The sequence below is a fragment of the Mobula birostris genome, chromosome 1 (genome assembly GCF_030028105.1).
Source record: "Mobula birostris isolate sMobBir1 chromosome 1, sMobBir1.hap1, whole genome shotgun sequence".
Taxonomy (NCBI): domain Eukaryota; kingdom Metazoa; phylum Chordata; class Chondrichthyes; order Myliobatiformes; family Myliobatidae; genus Mobula; species Mobula birostris.
Genome location: NC_092370.1, coordinates 44148649 through 44172238, shown reverse-complemented (window position 1 = coordinate 44172238; position 23590 = coordinate 44148649). Strand labels below are relative to the sequence as shown.

Here is a 23590-nt window from a genome sequence, read left to right as displayed (position 1 = left end):
ACGGTCCTATTGAGGGGTGATGGGAGACATCGATACTCGAAGGGGGTTCCTTATGTCCAGTCTATTCCGCAATTTAGTTTTCGTTGCATTCATTGCAGAGATATGTTGGAAATGGAAGCAATGTTTTCAGTGCTTTCGTGGCTATCTCAGGATATAGTGTTCAGCCTTGACTTTGATCCAGAATGCCGGCAGAGATGTCATGTCAAACATACTTTTCAGCCTGCCGTCATTTGCAAGCTCGAGTTAATCTCCTTCCCACGCTGACATGGATGACGTGGGCGTAATGACCTCGCGTGCATTCAAGTTCAACAGTGGCCGTGACAAGGAATGAGGAAAAGTGCAGCTGACTCATATCGCCAAATCATATTGTTTCCTCGCGGCCCGGTAGCACATGCTTTGCGGCCCAGTGGTTGGGGACCGTTGCCTTTAACACGTTCTCTGAGGAGCTACAGCTCAGTACACCTGGTGCAGATGTGGTTATCTGAGAGGCTAGAGGTCTCCCAGAATTTCCACATCTCACACAAAGATGTTCCATTAAAGTTGTGATGACATTTTTTTGTCTAGTACAAGGAATTTACTTCCTCAATTAGGCTAGCGTTGTCTGCCTTATTTAGGCCTTTTAGCACTTTGTTTCTTAAAAATAGTCTATCTGTTCTCCAAATTCTGAAAAAAGGAGCCTTAAATTGTACTTCAACTGCATTTGGTAAGCAACAGGTTGTGAACACCTTATTTTCTGTTGTGAATACCAGACAGAGATATGCATCTCCAAAGCCAGTAGCTTACATATACATACCACAGTAAATTACCAGATCACGCTTTTTTTAAAAAACAGTTGATCAAATATTGTAAGATATAAGACTCAGCAATTCAAGGCAGCTTTGGATTAGAAATACTGCTGAATGATGATTGTCTTTGATGAGAGTATTCGGATTATACAGACCGGGTCATGACTATTGTTTAACCAACTATGATAGTCTACCATGAATATAGAATTATAAAACAAATGACAGGCCTAGATAATTATGTGCAGAAGATGTTTCCAATAGTGGGAAAGTCTAGGACTAAGGGGCACAACCTCAGGATAGAAGGACACCCCTTTAGAACAGAGTTCAGGAGAAATTTATTTCGCCAGAGAGGGGTGAATTTGTGGAAATCTTGCAGCAAACAGCTGTGGAAGCCAAGTCATTAGGATATATTTAAGGCTGTGGTTGATAGGTCTCGATTGGTTAACGGCATCAAAGGTTAATGGCAGGAGGCAGGAAAATGGGTTGCAAGGGAAAATAATCAGCTATAACTGAATGGCAGAGCAGACTGGATAAAACAAATGGCCCAATTTAGCTCTTATGACTTATGGTCTAACAAAGAATACAGCACAATACAGGTAGTTTGGCCCATGATAATCTGCCAAACTTTTAGCCTAATTTAAGATCTAACGCTTCCCTCCCGTGAAGCCCTCCATTTTTCCTTCATCCATGCGTTTATCTAAGAGTCTCTTAAATGTCTCTAACGTATCTGCCTCTATTAACACTCCTGACAGTGTGTTCCACACACCCATTATCTGTGTAATAAGTCTATCTCTGATATCCCCACTATATTTTCCTCCAATCACCTTAAAATTATGTCCTTTAATGTTAGCCATTTCTGCCCTGGGATAAAGGCACTGGCTGCCCACGTTATCAATGTTTCTTATCATCTTATACCTCTATTAAGTCACCTCTCACCCTCCTTTGCTTGCTCAATCTTTCCTTCTTAGACATGCTCTCTAGTCCAGGCAATAAGATAGAAGTAGGAAAATTGTTTCCATTGGTAGGTGAGACTAGAACTAGGGGAGGGGACATTGCCTCAAGATTCAGGGGAGAAGATTTAGGACGGAGATGAGGAGAAACTGTTTTTCCCCCAGAGAGTGGTGAATCTGTGGAATTCTCTGCCCAGGGAAGCAGCTGAGGCTTCTTCACTAAATATATTTAAGAAACAGTTAGATAGGTTTTTACAGAGTAAGAGAATTAAGGGTTATGGGGAAAAGGCAGGTAAATGGAGCTGAGTTTATGGACAGATCAGCCATGATCTTATTGAATGGCGGGCAAGTTCGATGGGCCGGATGGCCTACTCCTGCTCCTATTTATGATGTTCTTATGCAACATCCTGGTAAATCTTCTCTGCACACTCTCTAAAGCTTCTACATCCTTCCTACAATGAGACAACCTAATCTGAAAACAATACTCTAAGTATGGTCTAACCAGAATTATATAGAACTGCAACATTACCTCCTGGCTCTTGAACTTAATCCCCTGACTAATGAAGGCCAACACGCATATACATTCTTAACCACCCTATCAATTTGCACAGCAACTTTGAGAGATCTATGGACATGGACTCCAACGTCATTCTGTTCCTCCATACTGCCAAGAATCTGCCATTAACCCTGTATTCTGCCTTCAAGTATATCAAGACTTTCCAAAGAATATCACTTCACACCTTTCACGAACTCCATCTGCCACTTCTCAGCCCAGTTCTATATCCTATCAATGTCCTATTGTGACCTACTAGTCTATAATTCACAAGATTATCATTTAATACTTTTTTTGAAAAAAGGAATAATATTTAACACACTCCAATCTTCCGGGATTACTTCTCTGACGACCATCACCAAAGGTGAGCAATTCCTTCCCTTGCATTCCGTAGTAACCTAGCCAACATCCCGTCTAGCCCAGGGACCTATCTATCTTAAGTTAATTCAAAAGTTCCAACACATCTTCTTTCTTAACAGCATATTAGTCTGTTTTCACATTTGTCAAGTTATCTCTTACTGGTGAATTCTGAAGCAAACTATTCATAAAGGACCTCACCTACCTCTGACTCAAGGCACGTTTCCTCTTTATCCGTGATCTGTTCTACCCTCACTCTAGTCATCCTCCTATTCTTCACAAACACATAGAATGCTTTAGAGTTTTCTTTATTTTTACTTGCCAAGGTCTTATGTCCCCTTCTAGCTCTCCAAGTCCTTTCTTAAGCTCTTTCCTGACTACCTTACACCTTTCTAGAGCTCTGTCTGATCCTTTATTCCTCAGCCTTAAGTATGCTTCATTTGTCTTCTTAGCTAGATGTACCACACCTTGTCAACTATGCTAGAGAACTGTTCTTCACCAGAAAAATATTGATATTTTTATATGATTTTTAATATTTTCCTTCCATCACTCTACACAGCCACCACAAAAATCCCTCAACAAATATAACAATATGACCTGAATGAGGAAGTGGAGGGATGGGTTAGTAAATTTGCTGATGACACAAAGGTTGGGGGTGTTGTGGATGGTGTGGAGGGATGTCAGAGGTTACAGTGGGACATTGATAGGATGCAAAACTGGGCTGAGAAGTGGCAGATGGAGTTCAACCCAGATATCTGTTAAGTGGTTCATTTTGGTAGGCCAAATATGATGGCAGAATATAGCATTAATGGCAAAAATCATGGCAATGTGGAGGATCAGAGGGATCTTGGGGTCTGAGTCCAATAGGACTGCTATGCAGGTTGACTCTCTGGTTAAGAAGGCATATGGTTCATTGGCCTTCATCAATCATGGGACTGAGTTTAAGAGCCGAGAGGTAATGTTGCAGTTATATTGGACCCCGGTCAGACCCCACTTGGAGTACTGTGCTCAGTTCTGGTTGCCTCACTACAGGAAGGATGTGGAAACCGTAGAAAGGGTGCAGAGGAGATTTACAAGGATGTTGCCTGGATTGGGGAGCATGCCTTATGAGAATAGGTTGAGTGAACTCGGCCTTTTCTCCTTGGAGCGATGGAGGATGAGAGGTGACCTGATAGAGGTGTACAAGACAATGAGAGGCACTGATCATGTGGATAGTCAGAGGCTTTTTCCCCAGGGCTGAAATGGCTAGCATGAGAGGGCAGAGCTTTAAGGTACTTGAAAGTAGGTACAGAGGAGATGTCAGGAGTAAGTTTTTTTTATGCAGAGAGTGGTGAGTGCGTGGAATGGGTTGCAGGTGGCGGTGGCGGAGGCGGAAACAATATGGTCTTTTAAGAGACCGCTGGATGGATACATGGAGCTTAGAAAAATAGAGGGCTATGGGTAAAGCCTAGGTAATTCTATGGTAAGGACATGTTCGGCACAGCTTTGTGGGCCGAAGGGCCTGTATTGTGCTGTAGGTTTTCTATGTTTCTATGACAAATTGGAAGAATGGGCAAAAGAGTGGCAGATGGAATACAGTATTGGGAAATGTATGATAATGCATTTTAGTGAAAAGGAACAACATTGCAGACTTATCAAAATGGGGAGAAAATTCAAACATCAGAGGTGCAAAGGGATTTAGGAGCCCTCATGCAAGACTCCCAGAAGGTTAATTCACAGGTTGAGTCTGTGGCAAATGCAATGTTGGCATTCATTTCAAGGGAATTAGAATATAAAAACAAGGAAATAATGCTTGTTATAAGACACTAGTCTGGCTGCACTTGGAGTATTGTCAACAGTTTTGGGCCCCTTATCTCAGAAGGGATGTATTGTCATTGGAGAGAGTCCAGAGGAGGCTCATGAGGATGATTCTGGGAATTAAGTGTTTGGCAGCTTTGAGCCTATATTTACTAGAATTTAGAAGAGCGCGCGGGGGATCTCAGTTAAACCCACCGAATGTTGAAAGGACTGGATAAGGTAGATGTGGAGAGGATGTTTCCTCTGGTGAGGGTATCCAGAACCAGAGGGCAGAGCCTCAAAATTGAGGGGTGACCTTCTAGAGCAGAAGTAAGGAGGAATGTTTTTAGCCAGAGTGGTGAATCTGTGGAATGCTCTGCCACAGACTGCGATGAAGGCCAAGTGCATGGGTATACTTAAAGCAGAAATCGATAGATTCCCAATTGGTTGGGGCATCAAGGGATATGGTGAGGGGGCAGGTGTATGGGGTTGAATGGGATCTGGGATCAGCCATGATGAAATGGCAGAGTAGACTCGTTAGGCTGAATAGCCTAATTCTGTTTCTATGTCTTATACGAAAATAACTTGGATAATGCGAGGTAAGAAGCTTCATGAATAAATTTCAAATGAAGATGCTACGCCCATAATGGAAAAAAAAATTGAAAAAGGGAGGTCAATATCTACAGCAGAATAATTAAGTAACTTCAAAGAATACAAGGAAAAGTGACATGTTTTGGTTAGGCAAAATAGAGTAACAAATCAAAGTCACACCTGAATGTGCAGGAATTTTCTTGGTAATTTTTGCTGCCATCAAATCCCACACTAAAAGGTCACCAGACTGACTGCCTGAAAGAACAGTGTTTCCATCCCAGCAAAAACATCTGAAAATTTAATCAAATATTAATACTATATTTTTGTTGTAGTTTTCACATTAATTTTAATTTTACAGACCAAGTTTATTTTTTAAGTATGGACATGTTATTGTTTTTACCAAAATATTACTACTGTAACAGTTTTTACCTTTGTTGCTGATTTGCAGGCAAGGAGGAGATCAGCATCCCTGTCTGAACATCAATCACTTTAAGACAACAATCTTCTCCTGCACTCAGAACATGACGACTGTCTGAAATTGTTAAAAGTTTAATAATTAAATATACTAAACTAGATAGTATATAAAACCACTTTACATCGAACCAGCAAAAGCTTAATCTGCATTTTCTATTAAGTAGTAAATAAGCATCTGACAGAAAAAGAGCCAAAGTGAAACTACTGTACAATCATAATTTGGAAGACATTTGGCTTAATCCTTTTACTTTAGTAATACAGCAAAATTTTATTTACACGGTAGTCAAAAACAAAACAAGCTATCAAAATACATTTAAAACTAAAACATACCAGGACTGAATGCTACATCATTAACAGTGCCTACATGGCAAGGAACCTGATGTAATATAGTGAAGTTGGTGAGATCCCAGATAATAATAGTCCCCTCCTTGTTGCCTGAAACAAGCATTGTGCCTACAGGATTCAGACTCATTGTATTTACCTGTCAAAGAAAAGTACAACCCAATTACTTTTAACTGGATGCAAATTTCCCTTCATGCAAAACATACAAAATAAATCTATCAACTTGTTTGTATTTGCAATTTGCTGTCAAGTCTTATTTAATTTTTCAGTTTGGTTAACACCATGAAATGAAACGATAGATTTTGAATTTGTAGTATAACTGTTATAGGTTTACTTATGAGTCTTACTTAAAATGAACAACTTTATCATTTGCGTGAAGGAGAATATATAAAAATATATTTAAAAAATTAACCACACATCATTTTTGTGATTTCTGAAAACACTAATTTTATTTTGTAATGCCAAACCTTCTCCAGTTGCTGTTTAGGAAGTTAGCATGGGTAGAGTGAACCAAAAAGCTAATTTATGCAGTATTGCTCTATTTATTAGCAAGATTTCAAAGCCACTACACTACTCAACATGTTTTTCAGGATAGAGAACATACAAGAAAAACTTAAACAATTTTTAACCTTCTTGCCTGTTCGTCCTATGTTCAAATCTCATGTTTTATGTTTTGTCTCTCTGAAATCAAGATACTTCAGATGGTGCTAGCACATAATTTCTCAGCAACTCAGATACAAAACTCTTTCTCTGTATCCTTTTCTCTGATACTGTATGTGCTTTGAGAAGCAAGAGTTCCTGACTTTGCTTCTAAGCCAGCTTGTAGACTCCTAACTTGGCACTATTACAACGTAGAAGACAATGGGGTACAAATAGCAAGTGGACTACGAAAGTATAAATTGGAAAAAGAAGATAGGTGGATAAATGTAGACTGAGTGGGCAGGTGGAAGAAATGGTGGAATTATGGAGAAAGAACCTGTTTAAAAGAGAAGATGAGGCAGAACTGACTGGTAAGTTAGTTGTTGAAAATAACAGCTAGAGCGTCATTACTAAACACCAATTTTCAGAACATCAAATCAGATCAGATTGAGAAAAGTGAATAAGGCTGGAAAAAAGTGCTTAATTTAGGGAATATCCATTTAGGCATCCATCACATTTGTTGCAGTAACTTTTTTTTTGATCAATCAAGAGAAGAACGACGCTGTGAAGGAAAAGGCCAAAAGAAATAAACAACTAATTTGAAGAACTCCGGAGTTCTCAGATAAGGAAGCAAGACTCCAAAGGATAAATGGAGCATATTTATCTTTTCTTCAGAGGAAAGAGGTTGAAGTGAGGAAAATATCCAGGCAAGAGAATGGTTCAGCATAGGAAAATAAACAAAGTGAAAATACATCTCATTACTATATCTTTTCTGGTTTATGGACCTAAAACATTAAAATACTTTTCCTCTCTCCACTGATACTGCTTGAACAGCAGAACGTTTTCAGCACTGGCTGCTTTTTGCTTTTGACATCTTTTCCATATCAATATTTGAAGCAGGCAAATAAACAGTGGATAGCTGAACTGGAAGAGGTTTGGGCAGTGTGCAAAGCAAGTCTACACATCAATAATTCAAGGCGTGCAGATGACATTACATGATATGACAAAAACAACTGAATAAGAGCATGAAGAACAATGTCTTAGCCAGTAGTGTGTGACCTTTGCCATGATTATCCTCAACACTAGTGCCCCACGAGGCTGAGTCCTCAGTTCCTACTCTATACCCTATACATTCATGACTGTGTGGCCAGTTGCAGCTGTGTGGTTGTGAAAACTGAACTTATTATTCAAGATGCAAAGTTCAAAGTATGTATGCTATATACAACCCTGAGATTCATCTCCTTACAGGCGGCTCCGCAGAACAAAGAGGACCAATAGAACTCATTAAAAAAAGAATGTCAAACAGACAATGTGGGAAAAAAACCAAATCGTGCAAACAATAAAAAGTAAGCAAATAACATTCAGAATTGACGTTCACAAAAGTGAGTCTATAGCCGTGAAGCCAGTTCATCGCTGCAGCTGGTCCAGGAGCCCATTAGTTGTAGGCCATAGCCTCAGTTCAGTATAGAGATGAGTAAATCTCACCAAGCTGAACACTGGCCTGTCACTCACCATTGACCTCAACGCCTTAATCTTTTCAATGGGGCCCGACACTTAAATTGGCCGTTCATTGGCAAGTTCCTCACTCTTGGACTCAGGCCCTGCCGTTTCAATGCGCTCTTGGGCCCAGGCCCAGCCGCCTCGATTCAGCTCATACTCAACCTTGCCAATGTGGCCAAGCACTTAAATCAGTCAAACATCAGCCTGTTCCTTGCTTTTGGCCTGTACTCCTCCATCTCGGCTCGCCTCACCTTGGATCTGCCATTTCGAATCAGCTCCAAGTCCACTCCAACAATGGCCAAACATTGGCACATTTCTCGCTCTTGGGCCAATATCAGAGAGCTGAGGATGAGCAAGCAGGTTTACAAGTAGATGATGGGTGTAATATGAATGAAAGGAAGGACAAGCCAATGATTGGGTACAAATGCAGACAGTGCAAAGAGTTAAATTGTACCACAGAGACAAAATTAAGAAGTGCGAAGAATGCAGGACTGAAGGTGCTATATTTAAATGCACTTAGCATTCAGAATTAGGTGGATGATCTCGTGGCCTTAGTGGCGGACCAATCAATTCAAAGAGGGAGAGCTTTGCATAGGTCGGGGAGAAGGGTTTAAAAAAAAGGAGCATTTCACGGGGCCTGGCACACCAACTGATTCGCAGAGAGAAAGAGCTTCACACAGGTCAGGGAGGAAAGTTTAAAAAAAGGAGTACTTCACGGGGCTCGATGCATTAATGACAGACCAATCAATTCGCAATTCATTAAAAGGAGTAAATAAAAGTAAAGCAGGTCAAAGCACAGCAGCCACTGTGTGAGTGGACCAGTGTAGGAGTGGGAACTTGATGCTTTGGCTCAAGAGGCTTTGGTGAGGAGGCACAGGTGAGTAGCAGTTAAAGCTCTTGTAGTGGTTGAATAAAAAGTCACTAAATTACAGCTAATTAAATAAAGTAGGGTGATGTGCTGTAGCTGCATGATGTGGGAGCTGGTGGAGCCCATTGTGGTTCCTGGTGACCACATCTGCAGCAAGTGTTGGCTGTTCGAGGAACTCAGGCTCAAAGTTGATGAACTGGAATCTGAGCTTCAAGCACTGCGGCACATCAGGGAGGAGGAAGAGTTACCTGGATTCTCTGTTTCAGGAGGTAGTCACATCCATTAGATTAGCTACCTCAAATTCGGTCTGTGGTCAGGGAGAAGAGGGGCATGACTGTGAGTGAGACAGGCAGTGGGATCCAAGAGACAGTGCTACAGGAGCCTCAGCCCTTGAGCTTGTTCAACAGGTCAGACATTCTTGCTCCCTGTGTAGATGAGAGTGGGGGCTGTAGGAAGGATGAGCAACCTAACTGTGGCACTGTAATTCAGGGAGCCATTCAAGAGAGGGGAAAAGAAAGATAAATGTAATGGAAATTGGGGATAGTATAGTCAGGGGATTAGACAGAGCTCTCTGTCACGAGGACAGAGCGTCGCGAAGGCTGTGAGGCCTGCCTGGTGCCTGGGTTCAGGACATCTTATATGACCTGCAGAGGAACTTGCAGTGGGAGGGGAAAGATCCAGTTGTCATGGTCCATGTGGGTATCAACAACACAGGTAGAATGAGGAAAGAAATTCTGATGAGGGAATTTGAGCAGCTAGGGGCTAAATTAAAAAGCAGAACCAAAAAGGTGGTAATCTCTGGATTACCGCCTGTGCCACGTGCAAACTGGCACAGGGTTAAGAAGATTAGACAGTCAAATGTAAGGCTTGCAGATTGGTATGGGAGAAGTGGGTTTGAAATCTTGGGAAACTGAACCAGGAAAGCGTGGATAAAGATAAAGCAAAAGATAAAAAAACAGAAAAGTGAGAGTGGAGTGAAGAAAAGTCAAGTGCAAAAGAGTAAAAGATTACAAGATTTTAAAAGCACAATGAGTGGAATGGCACCTTATTTGAATCCCCGTAGTATTTGAAACAAGGTCATTAAACTTGTGGCACAAATCAGTATAAAGAGATATGATTTAGTGGCCATTACAGAGACGTGGTTGCAGGGCGGAGAGGATTGGGAATTAAATATCCAAGGATATTGGGTAATACAGAAGGATAGGCAGGAAGGAAAGGGAAGTGGGATAGTGCTCTTAATTAAAGATGAGATCAGTGTGATAGTGAGAGATGATACAAGATCAAAGGAGCGGAATGTTGAATCCACCTGGGTAGAGATTAGGAATAGTAAAGAGAAAAAAAACACTGGTGGAAGTTGTCTATCAGCCACTGAATAAAAACATTGCAATAGCACAGGCAATAAACAGAGAAATATCTGAGGCACGCAAGAATGGAACAGCAGTTATCATGGGGGACTTCAACTTACACAAAGATTGGGTGAATCAAGTTGGTCAAGGCAGACTTGAAGACATCATAGAATGCATCCGTGATGGCTTTTTTGAACAATGTGTTACTGAACCTACAAGAGAACGTGCTATCTTACATCTGGTCCTATGCAATGAGACAGGTAAAATAAATGATCTTGTAGTTAGGGATCCTCTTGGAAAGAGTGATCACAGTATGATTGAATTTCTCATACAAATGGAGGGTGCAATAGTTCAATGGAAAACCAGTGCATTATGCCTAAACAATGGAGACTACAATGTGATGAGGGAGAATTTGGCTAGTGTAGACTGGGAACCAAGGGTATTCAGTGGGACGGTTGAAGAATAATGGAAGACTTTCAAAGAGATTTTTCACGGTGCTCAACAAAAGTATATTCCAATTAAAGGCAAGGACAGTAAGGCTGGGGAGAGCCAGCCTTGGAGAACTAAGGAAATAAAAGAAGGCATCAAACTAAAAGCTCATGCATACAAGAGTAGTGGGAAACCTTTAAAAAGCAACAAAGAACCACATAGCAAGCAATAAAGAAAGGGAAGTTAGATTATGAAAATAAACTAGCACAAAATATAAAAATGGATAGTAAAAGTTTTTATAATTATATAAAGCGGAAAAGGATGGCTAAAGTGAACGTAGGTCCCTTGGAGGACGAGAAGGGGGAATTGATACTGGGTAATGAGGAAATGGCAGAAGCTCTGAATGACTTTTTTTTGTCAGTTTTCATGGTGGAGGACATGTCTAACATGCCAAAGAGAGATGTTATGGATGTGATGGGAGGTGAGGACCTCGATACAATAGCTATCACTAAAGAGGTAGTGTTGAGCAAACTTGTGGGACTGAGGATAGATAATTCCCCTGGTCCTGAAGGAATGCATCCCAGGGTACTGAAAAAAATGGCAGAAGCTATAGTAGAGGCTTTGGTAATAATTTACCAAAATTCTCTGGACTCTGGGCAGGCCCTGGCAGATTGGAAGATGGCGAACGTCACGTTCAAAAAAAGGATGTAGACAAAGGGCAGGTAACGATAGGCCAGTTAGTTTAACATTTGCAGCTGGGAAAGTGCTCGAAGCTATCATTAAAGAAGAAATACCGAGGCATCTGGAAAGAAATGGATCCATCAGGCAGACACAGCATGGATTCAGTAAAGACAGGTCCTGTTTGATGAACTTACTGGATTTCTTTAACGAGCTCAGTGGATGGAGGAGAACAGATGGACGTTATTTACTTGGATTTCCAGAAAGCTTTTGATAAGGTGCCACATAAAAGACTTACCCATAAGATAAGGACGCATAATTTGGGAGTGATGTATTAGCATGAATAAAAGATTGGTTAACTAATAGAAAAGAGAGAGTTGGGATACATGGGTGTTACTCTGGTTGGCAATCAGTGGTGAGCGGTGTGCCGCAGGGTCGATGCTGCACCCACAAATGTTCATGATATACATTAGCAGTCTAAAAGAGGGGGCCGAGTGTACTGTATATAAGTTTGCCAATGATACTAAATTGAGTGGAAAAGTAAATTGTGCAGAAGATACAGAGAGATATATCATAGATAGGTTAAGTGAGTGGGCAAGGGTCAGGCAGATGGAGTACAATGTTAGTCAATGCGAGGTCAACCACTTTGGAAGGAAAAATGAAAGAGCATGTTATTATTTAAATGGTAAAGAATTGCAGCATGCTGCAGTGCAGAAGGATCTGGGAGTGCTAGTGCACGAACCAAAAAGGTTGGTTTGCAGGGGCAGCAGGTTATCAAGAAGTCAAATGGAACGTTGGGCCTCATTGCTGGAGGGATTGAATTTAAGAGCAGGGAGGTTATGCTGCAACTGTTCAACGTACTGGTGAGGCTGCACCTGCAGTACTCCGTGCAGTTCTGATCTCTTTACTTGGGGAAGGATATACTAGCTTTGCAAGCGGTGTAGAGGAGGCTCACCAGGTTGATTCCAAAGATGAGAGGATTAGACTAGGAGGAGAGATTGAGTTGCCTGGGACTGTACTTGCTGGAATTCAGAAGAATGAGGGGAGATGATATAAAAACATAAAATTATTAAAGAAATAGATAAGATAGAGGCATAAAAGTTGTTTCCACTGGTAGATGAGACTAGAACTAGGGGACATAGCCTCAAGATTTGGGGGAGTAGACTTAGGGCGCAGATGAGGAGGAACTGCTTTTCCCAGAGAGTGATGAATCTGTGGAATTCTCTGCCCAATGAAGCAGCGGAGGCTACCTCAGTAAATATATTTAAGACAAGGTTGGACAGATTTTTGCGTAGTAGGGGAATTCCGGGTTATGGGGAAAAGGTAAGTAGATGGAGGTGAGTTCATGGCTAGATCAGCCATGAACTTATTGATCAGGCTCGATGGGCTAGGTGGCCTACTCCTGCTCCTATTTCTTATGTTCTTATGTAGCGCAATTCGAGATTGGTTGGTATGACGTTGTGGGCATCACTGTGTCATGGCTGAAAGAAGGTCATAGTTGGGAGCTTAACATTAAAGGATATACTTTGTATTGAAAGGACAGGCAGGAAGATATAGGCAGTGGAGTGGCTCTGTTGGTAAGAGATAGAATTACATCTTTAGAAAGAGGTGAGATAGAGTCAGAAAATGTCTAATCTTTGTCGGAGGAGTTAAGAAACTGCAAAAATAAAACATCGGAATCATATATAGCCCTCCAAGTAGTAGCCAAGATGTCAGGTTGAAATTGTAAAGGAAGTTGGAAAAGACATGTAGTAAGGGTAATGTCACAATTGTAATGGGGGACTTCAAAATACCAGGGGATTGGGAAAATCAGGTTGGTATCAGATCACAAGAGAGGGAATTTGTTGAATGCCAACGAGGTGGCTTTTTAGAGCAGTTTGTGCTTGAGCATACTCAGGGAAAGGCCATCTTAGATTGGCTGTTGTTTAATAACCCAGATTTTATTAGTGAGCTGAAGGTAAAGGGGCCCTTAGAAGCAGTGATCATAATATGATTGAATTCATATTGCAATTTGAGAGGGAGAAATGTAAGTTACCTGTATCAGTATCATAATGGAATAAAAGAAATTAGAGGCAAGAGAGATGAGCTTGCCCAGGTGGACTGGAAGGGTCTCTGGGAGGGGATCAGAGCAGAGCAGAGGTGGCTGAAGTTTCTGACAATAATTCACAAGGCACAGGATAGATCTGTCTCACAGGAGTAGATGTTCTCAAATGGCAGGGGTAGGAACCATGGCTGACAAGGGAAGTTAAGGACTGCATAAAAAACAAGGAAAAGGTATATAATGCAGCAAAAGTGAGTGGGAAGATGGATGATTGGGAAGTTTTTTTAAATCCAACAAAAGGTAACTAAAAAAGCCATAAGAAGGGAAAAAATGAAATATGAGGGCAAACTAGCTAATGATATAAAGCAGGATACCAAAAAGTTTTTTTCCAGTTATATAAAGAGTAAAAGGGAGGTGCAAGTTGATCTTGAAAATGATGCTGGTGAAGTAGCAATGGAGGACAAAGAAATGACAGATGAACTTAATAGGTACTTTGCATCAGTCTTCATGTTGGAAAACACTAGCAGTGTGCCAGAGGTCCGTGAGTGTCAGGGAGCAGGAATGAGTGGCATTGCTATTACAAAGGAAAAAATACGAGGCAAACTGAAAGACGTTAAGTTGATTAAGTCACTTGGATCAGATAGACTACATCCCAGAGTTCCAAGAGTGGTTGCCGAAGACACAGCAGATGGATTGATCATGATGTTTCAAGAATCACTTGATTCTGGTTTGGTTCTGGAGACTGGAAAATTGCAAATGTCACTCCACTCTTCAAGAAGGGAGGAAGGCAAAAAAAGGAAATTATAGGCCATTTAGCCAAACTCTGTGGTTGGGAAAGTGTTGGAGTCTATTCTTAAGGATGAGGTTTCGGGGTATTTGGAGACTAATGATAAAATAAGTCAGCATGATTTCTGTAAAGGAAAAGGAAAATTTTGCTTGACAAATCTGTTTAGAGTTCTTTAAGGAAGTAACAAGCAAGGTGGACAAAGGATAGACAGTGGATGATATATACTTGTATTTTCAGAAAGCATTTGATAAGGTCCCACACATGAAGCTGCTTAACAAGATAAAATCCCATGACATTACAGGAAAGATACTGACATGGATAGAGGAATGACTGACAGACAGGAAGCAGCAAGTAGGAATAAAGGGGGTCTTTTCTGATTGGCTAGTGGTGTTCCTCAGAGGTCAATTTTGATATGGTTACTTATCACATAATTTATCAATGATTTAGATAATGGAATTGATGACTTTGTAGCAAAGTTTGCAGATGATACGAAGATAGGTGGAGGGGAAGGTAGTGCTGAGGAAGCAATGCAATTGCAGAAGGACTTAAGACAAATTGGAAGAATGGGCAAAATGGGCGAAAAAGTGGCAGATGGAATGCAGTGTTGGGAAATGTATGACACTGCATTTTGGTAAAAGGAACAACATTGCAGACTATTAAGGGGTCAAAGAGGTTGTGGGAGAGACTCTTGGTAATGCTAAGGGCCCTGTGTAGACAGCTCTACTAGTAAATATCTCAACTGGGTGGAAGAGAGACCCCGATGATCCTCTCAGCAATTCTTGCAATCGTAGCGGTCAGATGTCTTGTAATTCCCGTACCAGGCAGTGACGCATCTGGTCATTTGTTAGAATCTTCAATGACATACCAAATCTCCCTAAGTTTCCTAAAAGGTAAAGATGCTGATATACATTCTTTGTGGTTGCAGCTATGTGCTGGGCCTAAGATAGCTTCTCCAAGATGTTGACGCCTAGGAACTTGAAGCTATTCACCCTTTCCACCTCTGACCCTTCAGTAAGGATTGGAATTTGCCTTACTTCCCCATCAAAAAGTCCACAATCATTTCCTTAATCTTGCTTACATAGATGTTGTTATGGTTACATGGTTTTTATTTTGACATAATTCAAATAGCTAAAACTATCCCACAGCTATATACCATCTCATCAACATCTGTGATTCTGACAGCAATGTTTGGGTCTTTGGTAATGGATAATGGACGTTACTCCACTCCTTAAGAAGGAAGGACAACAAAAGAGAGGAAATTATAGGCCAGTTAACCTAACCTCAGTGGTTGGGAAAGTGTGGGAGTTCATTAGTAAGGATGAGGTTTTAGGGTACTTGTCAAAGTCAGCGTGGTTTCGGTAAAGGAAAATCATGCCTGGCAAATCTGTTAGGGTTCTTCGTGGAAGTAACAAGCAGGGTGGACAAAGGAGAGGCAGTACATGTCACTTACTTAGATTTTCAGAAGGCATTTGACTGCCAGGTTTGATAAGGCACCTCACGCATGAGGCTGCTTGACAAGATAAAATCCTATGGTATTACAGGAAAGATAATGGCATGGATACAGCAATGGCTGACAGGCAGGAGGCAGCAAGGGGGAATAAAGAGGGCCTTTTCTGGTTGGCTGCCAGTGACTAGTGGTGTTCCTCAGGGGTCAGTATTGGAACCACCACTTTTCACATTGTTTGTCAATGATTTAGATGAAGGAATTGATGGCTTTGTGGCAAAGCATGCGGATGGTACGAAGATACGTGGAGGGGTAGGAGGTGCTGAGGAGGCAATGCAATTGCTGCAGGACTTAAGACAAATTGGAAGAATGGGCAAAAAAGTAGCAGATGGAATACAGTGTTGGGGGAATGTATGCTAACACATTTTGGTAAGAGGAGCAATAGTGCAGACTATTATCTAAATGGGGAGAAAATTCAAACATTAGGGGTGCAAAGGCATTTAGGAGTCTTTATGCAAGACTCCCAGAAGGCTAATTCACAGGTTGAGTCTGTGGTAAAGAAGGCATTTATTTCAAGGGGAATAGAATATAAAAGCAAGGAGATAATGCTGAGGCTTTATGACACTAGTCTGGCTGCACTTGGAGTATTGCCAACAGTTTTGTGCCCTATATGTCAGAAAGGATGTGTTGTCATTGGGGAGAGTTCAGAGGAGGTTCACAAGGATGATTCTGGAAATGGAGGGGTTAACATATGAGGAGTGTTTGGCAGCTTTGGGCTTGTACTCACTGGAATTTAGAAGAAGAATGTATGGGGATCTCACTGAACCTACTGAATGTTGAAAGGACTGGATAAGGCAGATGTGGAGAGGATGCTTCCTCTGGTGGCATTGTCCTGAATGAGAGGACACAGCCTCAGAACTGAAGGGCAACCCTTTAGCACAGAGGTAAGGAGGAATTTTTTAGCCAGCGAGCAGTGAATCTGTGGAATGCTCTGTCACAGACAGTTGTGGAGGCCAAGACCGTGGGTATATTTAAAGTGAAAATTGATAGTTTTCCGATTGGTCAGGGCATCAAAGGTTATGGTGAGAAGACAGGTGTATGGGGTTGAGTGGGATCGGGAATCAGCTATGATGGAATGACAAAGCAGTCTTGATGGGCTGAATGGCTTAATTCTGCTCCTATGTCTTATGGTTTCATGGTTTCCCCTCATGTTTTCCCTTAAATTTCTCATGTTTCAACCTTAAGCCATGACCTCTGGTTGTACTCCACCCAACTGAAGTAGAAAAAGCCTGCTTGCATTACCCTATCTATACCCCTCATAATTTTGTATACCTCTATCAAATCTCCTCTCAATCTTCTACATTCTAAAGAATACAGAACTAACCTATTAAATCTTTCCATATGACTTGGATCCTCCAGACCCGACAACATCTTTGTAAATTTTCTCTGCACTCTTTCAACTTTATTTACATCTTTCCCGTAGGTAGGTAACCAAAACTGCAGACAATACCCCAAATTAGGCAGCCCGAGTCTTATAGAACTTCAACATAACATCCCATCTTTTGATCACAATACATTCAATGTTCAATAGCTTTCATTACGACCCTATACACTTGCAATGCTTTCAACAAATTGTATACCTGTATTCCCAGATCCCTTCGTTCTACCACACTCCACAGTGCCCTAACTTTCACTGTGTAAGACTTACCCTGGTTGATCCTACCGAAGTGCAAAACCTCGCACTTACAATTTTTTTGCCCACTTTTCCAGTGGATGCAGATTCCTCTGCACGCCATGATTGCCTACCTCACTGTCCACTACTCCCCCAATCTCGAAGGCCATCTGCAAATTTACTGATCCAGTTAACACTATCCAAATCATTGATATAGATGACGGACAACAAAGGAGCCAAAACCGATCCCCGTGGCACACCAGGTCTCCAGTCAGAGAGACAACCCTCTACTGCCACTCTCTGGTTTCTCCCACACAGCCTATGTCTAATCCAATTTACTAACTCACCCTGAATGTCGAGCCACTGAACCTTCTAGACCAGCCTCCCATGCAGGATATTGTCAAATGCCTTACTAAAGTTCATGTAGACAACACCAACTGGCTTGCCTTTATCTACTTTCCTGGTAACCTCCTCGAAAAACTCTTAAGATTGGTTTAAACTGACCCACCACGCACGAAGCCATGCTGACTAACCTTAATGTTCATGTCTATTCAAATACTTATACACACTATCTCTTAGAACACCTTTCAATAACTTTCCCCACAACTGATGTCGGATTCACTGGCCTATAATTTCCTGGTTTATGTTTAGAGGATCGAGGAACGACTGTGCAGGCGCGTGGATGTCAGTGAGTTAGACTAGCAGGAGTGTTTAAAAGGAGATTATTTTCTCTTTGACAGTTTGATCAAGGAACCACTGCGCAGGCACGTGGACACCAGCAAGTTAGACCGGCGGAGAGTTTAAAAAGACAGCTTTATAAAGCAGGCAACAGAGTAGAGGGAGTCAAAGGCTTTGGCTCAATGGGGCTTCAGTGATAACGGGTCAAAGCAAGGCAAGTAACTTGTGAAGTATATGAATAGCAAGTATGTCTGTGACGCCAGTGTTCTGTACTGGGTGTCAGATGTGGGATGTCCAGGAGACTCCCAGCATCCTGGACAGCCACATCTGTGCCAGGTGTGTCAAGCTGCAGTGCCTTAGTGTCCGGGTTAGGGAACTGGAGATGCAGCTCAATGACTTTCGTTTAGTCAGGGAAAGTGAGGAGGTGACAGAGAGTAGTCACACCGGGGCCTCAGGAGACAGGTAAGTGGGTAACAGTCAGGAGAGGGAAGGGCAAGAGTCAGATACTAGACAGTACCCCTGTGGCTGTTCCCCTTGACAATAAGTACTCCTGTTTGAGTACTGTGGGAGGGGATGACCTACCTGGGGGAAGCAACAGTGGTCACACCTCTGGCACAGAGTCTGGCTCTGTGGCTCAGAGGGGAGGGAAAGGAAGAGGATGGCAGCAGTGATAAGGGACTCTATAGTTAGGGGGTCAGACAGTCGATTCTGTAGACGCAGGAAAGAAACACGGATGGTAGTTTGCCTCCCGTGCCAGGATCCGGGATGTTTCTGATCATGTCCATGACATCCAGAAGTGGGAAGGTGAACAGCCAGAGGTGGTGGTACATATTGGTACCAACGACATAGGTAGGAAAAGGGGAGGAGGTCCTGAAAACAAACCACCGGGAGTTAGAAAGGAAGTTGAAAAGCAGGACCTCAAAGGTAGTAATCTCAGGATTACTGCCTGCGCCACGAGCCAGTGAGTACGCATAGGAATAGAGTGAGGTGGAAGTTAAATGCGTGGCTGAGGAATTGGAGCAGGGGGCAGGGATTCAGATTTATGGATCATTGGGACCTCTTTTAGGGCAGGAGTGACTTGTACAAAAAGGATGGGTTGCACTTGAATCCGAGGGGGATCAGTATCCAGGCAGGGAGGTTTGCTAAGACTATTGGGGAAAGTTTAAACTAGAATCGCTCGGGGGTGGGAACCAAAGAGATGGAGGAAGGGGCAGCTGGCTCACAAATCGAGAAAGCTTGCAGACAGTGTGAGAGGGAGGTTAGGCAGGTGATAGAGAAGGGATACTCTCAGACTGATGGTTTGAGATGTGCCTAGATGATACTCCTTGCTTCATGCAAAGAGTGTCATGAACAAAGTGGATGAGATCAGTACTTGAAGCTATGATGTTGTGGCCATTACAGAGACTTGGATGGCTCAGGGACAGGAATGGTTACTTAGAGTGCCAGGCTTTAGATGCTTCAGAAAGGACAGGGAGGGAGGCAAAAGAGGTGGGGGTGTGGTACTGCTGATCAGAGATAGTGCCACGGTTGTAGAAAAGCAGGAAGTCATGGAAGGATTGTCTGCTGAGTCTCTGTGGGTGGAAGTTAGGAAGAGGAAGGAGTCAATGACTCTACTGGGTGTTTTTTATTGACCACCCAATAGTAACAGGGACATCAAGGAGCAGATAGGGAGACAGATTCTGGAAAAATGCCATAATAACAGGGTTGTCATGGTGGGAGATTGTAATTTCCCAAATATCGATTGGCATTTCTCTAGAGTGAGGGGTTCAGATGGGGTGGAGTTTGATAGGTGTGTTCAGGAAGGTTTCCTGACACAATATGTAGATAAACCTACAAGAGGAGAGGCTGTACTTGATCTGGTATTGGGAAATGAACCTAGTCAGGTGTCAGGTCTCTCAGTGGGAGAGCATTTTGGAGATAGTGATCACAATTCTATCTCCTTCACCATAGCATTTGAGAGGGATAGGAACAGACAAGTTAGGAAAGTGTTTGTGGAGTAAGGGGAAATATGAAGCTATCAGGCAGAAACTTGGAAGCATAAATTGGGAACAGATTTTCTCAGGGAAATGTAAAGCAGAAATGTCGCAAATTTTCAGGGGATATTTGCATGGTGTTCTGCATAGGTACATTCCAATGAGACAGGGAAAGGATGATAGGGTACAGGAACCATGGTGTACAAAGGCTGCTGAAAATCTAGTCAAGAAGAAGAGAAAAGCTTATGAAAGGTACAAAAAACTAGGCAATAATAGAGATCTAGATGATTATAAGGCTAGCAGGAAGGAGCTTAAGAATGAAATTAGGAGAGCCAGAAGGGGCCATGAGAAGGCCTTGGCGAGCAGGATTAAAGAAAACCCCAAGGCATTCTACAATGTGAAGAACAAGAAGATAAGATGTGAGAGAATAGGACCCATCAAGTGCGACGGTGGAAAAGTGTGTATGGAACCGGAGGAGGTAGCAGAAGTACTTAATGAATACTTTGCTTCAGTATTCACTATGGAAAAGGACCTTGGCAATTGTAGGGATGACTTACAGTGGACTGAAAAGCTTAAGCATATAGACATTAAGAAAGAGGATGTGCTGGAACATTTTGAAAGTATCAAGTTGGATAAATCACTAGGACTGGATGTGATATACGCCAGGCTACTGTAGGAGGCAAGGGAGAAGTTTGCTGAGCCTCTGGCAATGATTTTTGCATCATCAATGGGGATGGGAGAGGTTTCAGAGGATTGGAGGGTTGCAGATATTGTTCCCTTATTCAAGAAAGGCAGTAGAAATAGCCCAGGAAATTAGAGACCAGTGAGTCATACTTAGTGGTTGGTAAGTTGATGGAGAAGATCCTGAGAGGCAGGACTTACGAATATTTGGAGAGGCATAATATGATTAGGAATAGTCAGCATGGCTTTGTCAAAGGCAGGTAGTGCCTTACGAGCCTGACTGAATTTTTTGAGGATGTGACTAAACACACTGAAAGGAGAGCAGTAAATATAGTGCATATGGATTTCAGCAAGGCATCTGACAAGGTACCCCATGCAAGGCTTATTGAGAAAGTAAGGAGGCATGGGATCCAAGGTGACCTTGCTTTGTGGATCCAGAACTGCCTTGCCCACAGAAGGCAATGAGCGGTTGTAGACGGGTCTTATTCTGCATGGAGGTCAGTGACCAGCGGTGTGCCTCAGGGATCTGTTCTGGGACCCCTTCTCTTTGTGATTTTTATAAATGACCTGGATGAGGAAGTGGAGGGATGGGTTAGTAAATTTGTTGATAGCACAAAGGTTGGGGTGTTGTGGAGGGTTGTCGGAGGTTACAGCAGGACATTGATAGGATGCAAAACTGGGCTGAGAAGTGGCAGATGGAGTTCAACCCAGATAAGTGTGAGGTGGTTCATTTTGGTAGGTTTAATGGTTATTAATGGTAAGACTCTTGGCAGTGTGGAGGATCAGAGGGATCTTGGGGTTCATGTCTATAGGACACCCAAAGCTGCTGTGCAGGTTGACTGTGTGGTTAAAAAATTGCACGGTGCATTGGCCTTCATCAACTGTGGGATTGAGTTCAAGAGCCCAGTGGTAATGTTACAGCTATATAGGACCCTGGTCAGACCTCATTTGGAGTACTGTGCTCAGTTCTGGTCACCTCACTACAGGAATGATGTGGAAACTATAGAAAGGGTACCGAGGAGATTTACAAAGATGTCGCCTGAATTGGGGAGCATGCCCTATGAGAATGGGTTGATTGAACTTGACCTTTTCTCCTTGGAGTGACGGAAGATGAGAGGTGACCTGATAGAGGTGTAAAAGCTGATGAGGCATTGATTGTGTCAGGGGCTTTCTCCCAGGGCGGAAATGGCTAACATGAGAGGGCACAGTTTTAAGGTGCTTGGAAGTAGGTACAGTCAGGAAGTACATGGATTTTAGAAAACTAGAGGGCTATGGGTAACCCTAGGTAATTTCTAAAGTAAGTACATGTTCAGCACAGCATTGTGGGCTGAAGGGCCTGTAATGTGCTTTAGGTTTTCTATGTTTCTATGTATTTTTTAAACAGCAGCACAACATTGGCTATCCTTCAATTCTCTAGTACCTCTCCTGTCACTAAGGATGTTTTAAATATCTCTACTAGGGCCCCAACAATTTTTGCATTTGCCTTCTGTTGGGTCCGAGGGAACAACTTTTCAGGCTCTGGGGAATTATCCACCCTGATTTATTTCATCTCCTCCTCTGTAATCTGTACAGGATCCAAAAAGATGATGCTGTTTTGCCTCGCTTCTATAGATTCTGTATCTGTCTCCTGAGTAAATACAGATGCAATGAATGTATTTAAGATCTCCCCTGTCTGTTTTGACTCCACACATGGATTACTATCCTGGTCTTCCAGAGGACCAGCTTTGTCTCTATCAATCCTTTTGCTCTTAACATACATGTAGAAAATCTTGGGATTCTCCTTCACCTTGTCTGCTAGAGCAACTTCATGCTTTCTTTTAGCCTTCCTGATTACTTTCTTAAGTGTTCTCTTGCATTTCTTGTACTCCTAAGCTCCTCATTTGTTCCTACCTGCCTATACCTGCTATGCACCTCCTGGTTTCACTTAACTAGTACCTCAATATCTCTGAAAACCAGGTGCTCTACACTTGTTCTCTTTCGCTTTTATTCTGACAGGGACATACAAGCTTTGTGCTCTGAAAATTTTGCTTTTGAAGGCCTCCCACCTTCCAAGTACACCTTTGCCAGAGAACAGCCAGTCCCAACTTACACTTGCAAGATCATTTCTGATACCACCAAACATCCCTCCTTCTGCCAACCCGACGTCGGCGTGTAACATCGTTTACACCATCATTGCCAGATTACAAACCCAGCACCTGAGTGCCCTCATTACCATCTGGGGTGACTTCAACCAGGTTACCATGGCTAAAACACTGCCCAACTTCACGCAGTATGTGAGCTGTACAACCAGAGGGGAGAGGACTCTGGATTTGATGTACGCTAACGTTAAGGATGCATACAGCTCCTCTCCCCTCCCCCCACTGGGAAGGTCAGATCACAACCTGGTGCATCTAAAACCCTGCTACGTGCCTCTGGTGAAGAGTAAACCTGCAACCTCGAGGACAGTGAGGAAATAGTCGGAGGAGGCTTATGAGGCGCTCCGGGGTTGTTTTGAAGTGACAGACTGGCAGGCACTCTGTGAGCCACGTGGAGAGGATATTGATGGGCTCACAGAGTGCATCACTGATTACATCAACTTCTGTGTGGACTGCAATGTTCTGACAAGAACTGTCCTTTGTTATTCAAATAACAAGCCATGGGTGACAAAGGGCATTAAGGACATCCTGAACGCTAAAAAGAGGGCGTTTAGAGATGGAAGTAGGGAGGAGCTGAGGCAATACAGAGGGACCTGAAAGCCAGGGTCAGGGAGGCTAAAGACAGGTACAGGAGGAAGCTTGAGTGGAAACTCCAGCAGAACAACGTGAGAGAGGTCTGGATGGGAATGAGGACCATCACAGGGTTCCGGCAAACTAGCAACAGAGGAGCGGAAGGCAGTGTGGACAGGGCCAACGAACTTAACCTGTTCTTTAACAGATTTGACATTGTGGCCCCTGCCCATTCCCCACATGAGTCATCTGTTGTCAGTCCCCAACCAACACATGTTCCACTCTCCCCTCCTACCCCTCCTCACAGTCCCCCACCCTGCT

General features: G+C 42.6%; 1 protein-coding gene across 4 annotated transcripts in view; it reads right to left on the bottom strand.

The window, feature by feature from the left end:
• nsmaf (neutral sphingomyelinase (N-SMase) activation associated factor) overlaps positions 1 to 23590 on the bottom strand; it is a 152123-nt gene that overhangs the window by 7769 nt on the left and 120764 nt on the right. For all 4 annotated transcript variants that reach the window (XR_011885587.1, XR_011885584.1, XR_011885590.1 and 1 more), the window contains 3 exons: positions 5817 to 5967; positions 5442 to 5544; positions 5193 to 5302 (listed from right to left, as the gene is read on the bottom strand). Coding sequence is in view for 1 of the 4 variants with exons in the window: in XM_072254663.1 (XP_072110764.1) it covers positions 5193 to 5302; positions 5442 to 5544; positions 5817 to 5967 (364 nt within the window). In the remaining 3 variants the exon portion in view is untranslated. The remainder of the gene's footprint in view (positions 1 to 5192; positions 5303 to 5441; positions 5545 to 5816; positions 5968 to 23590) is intronic.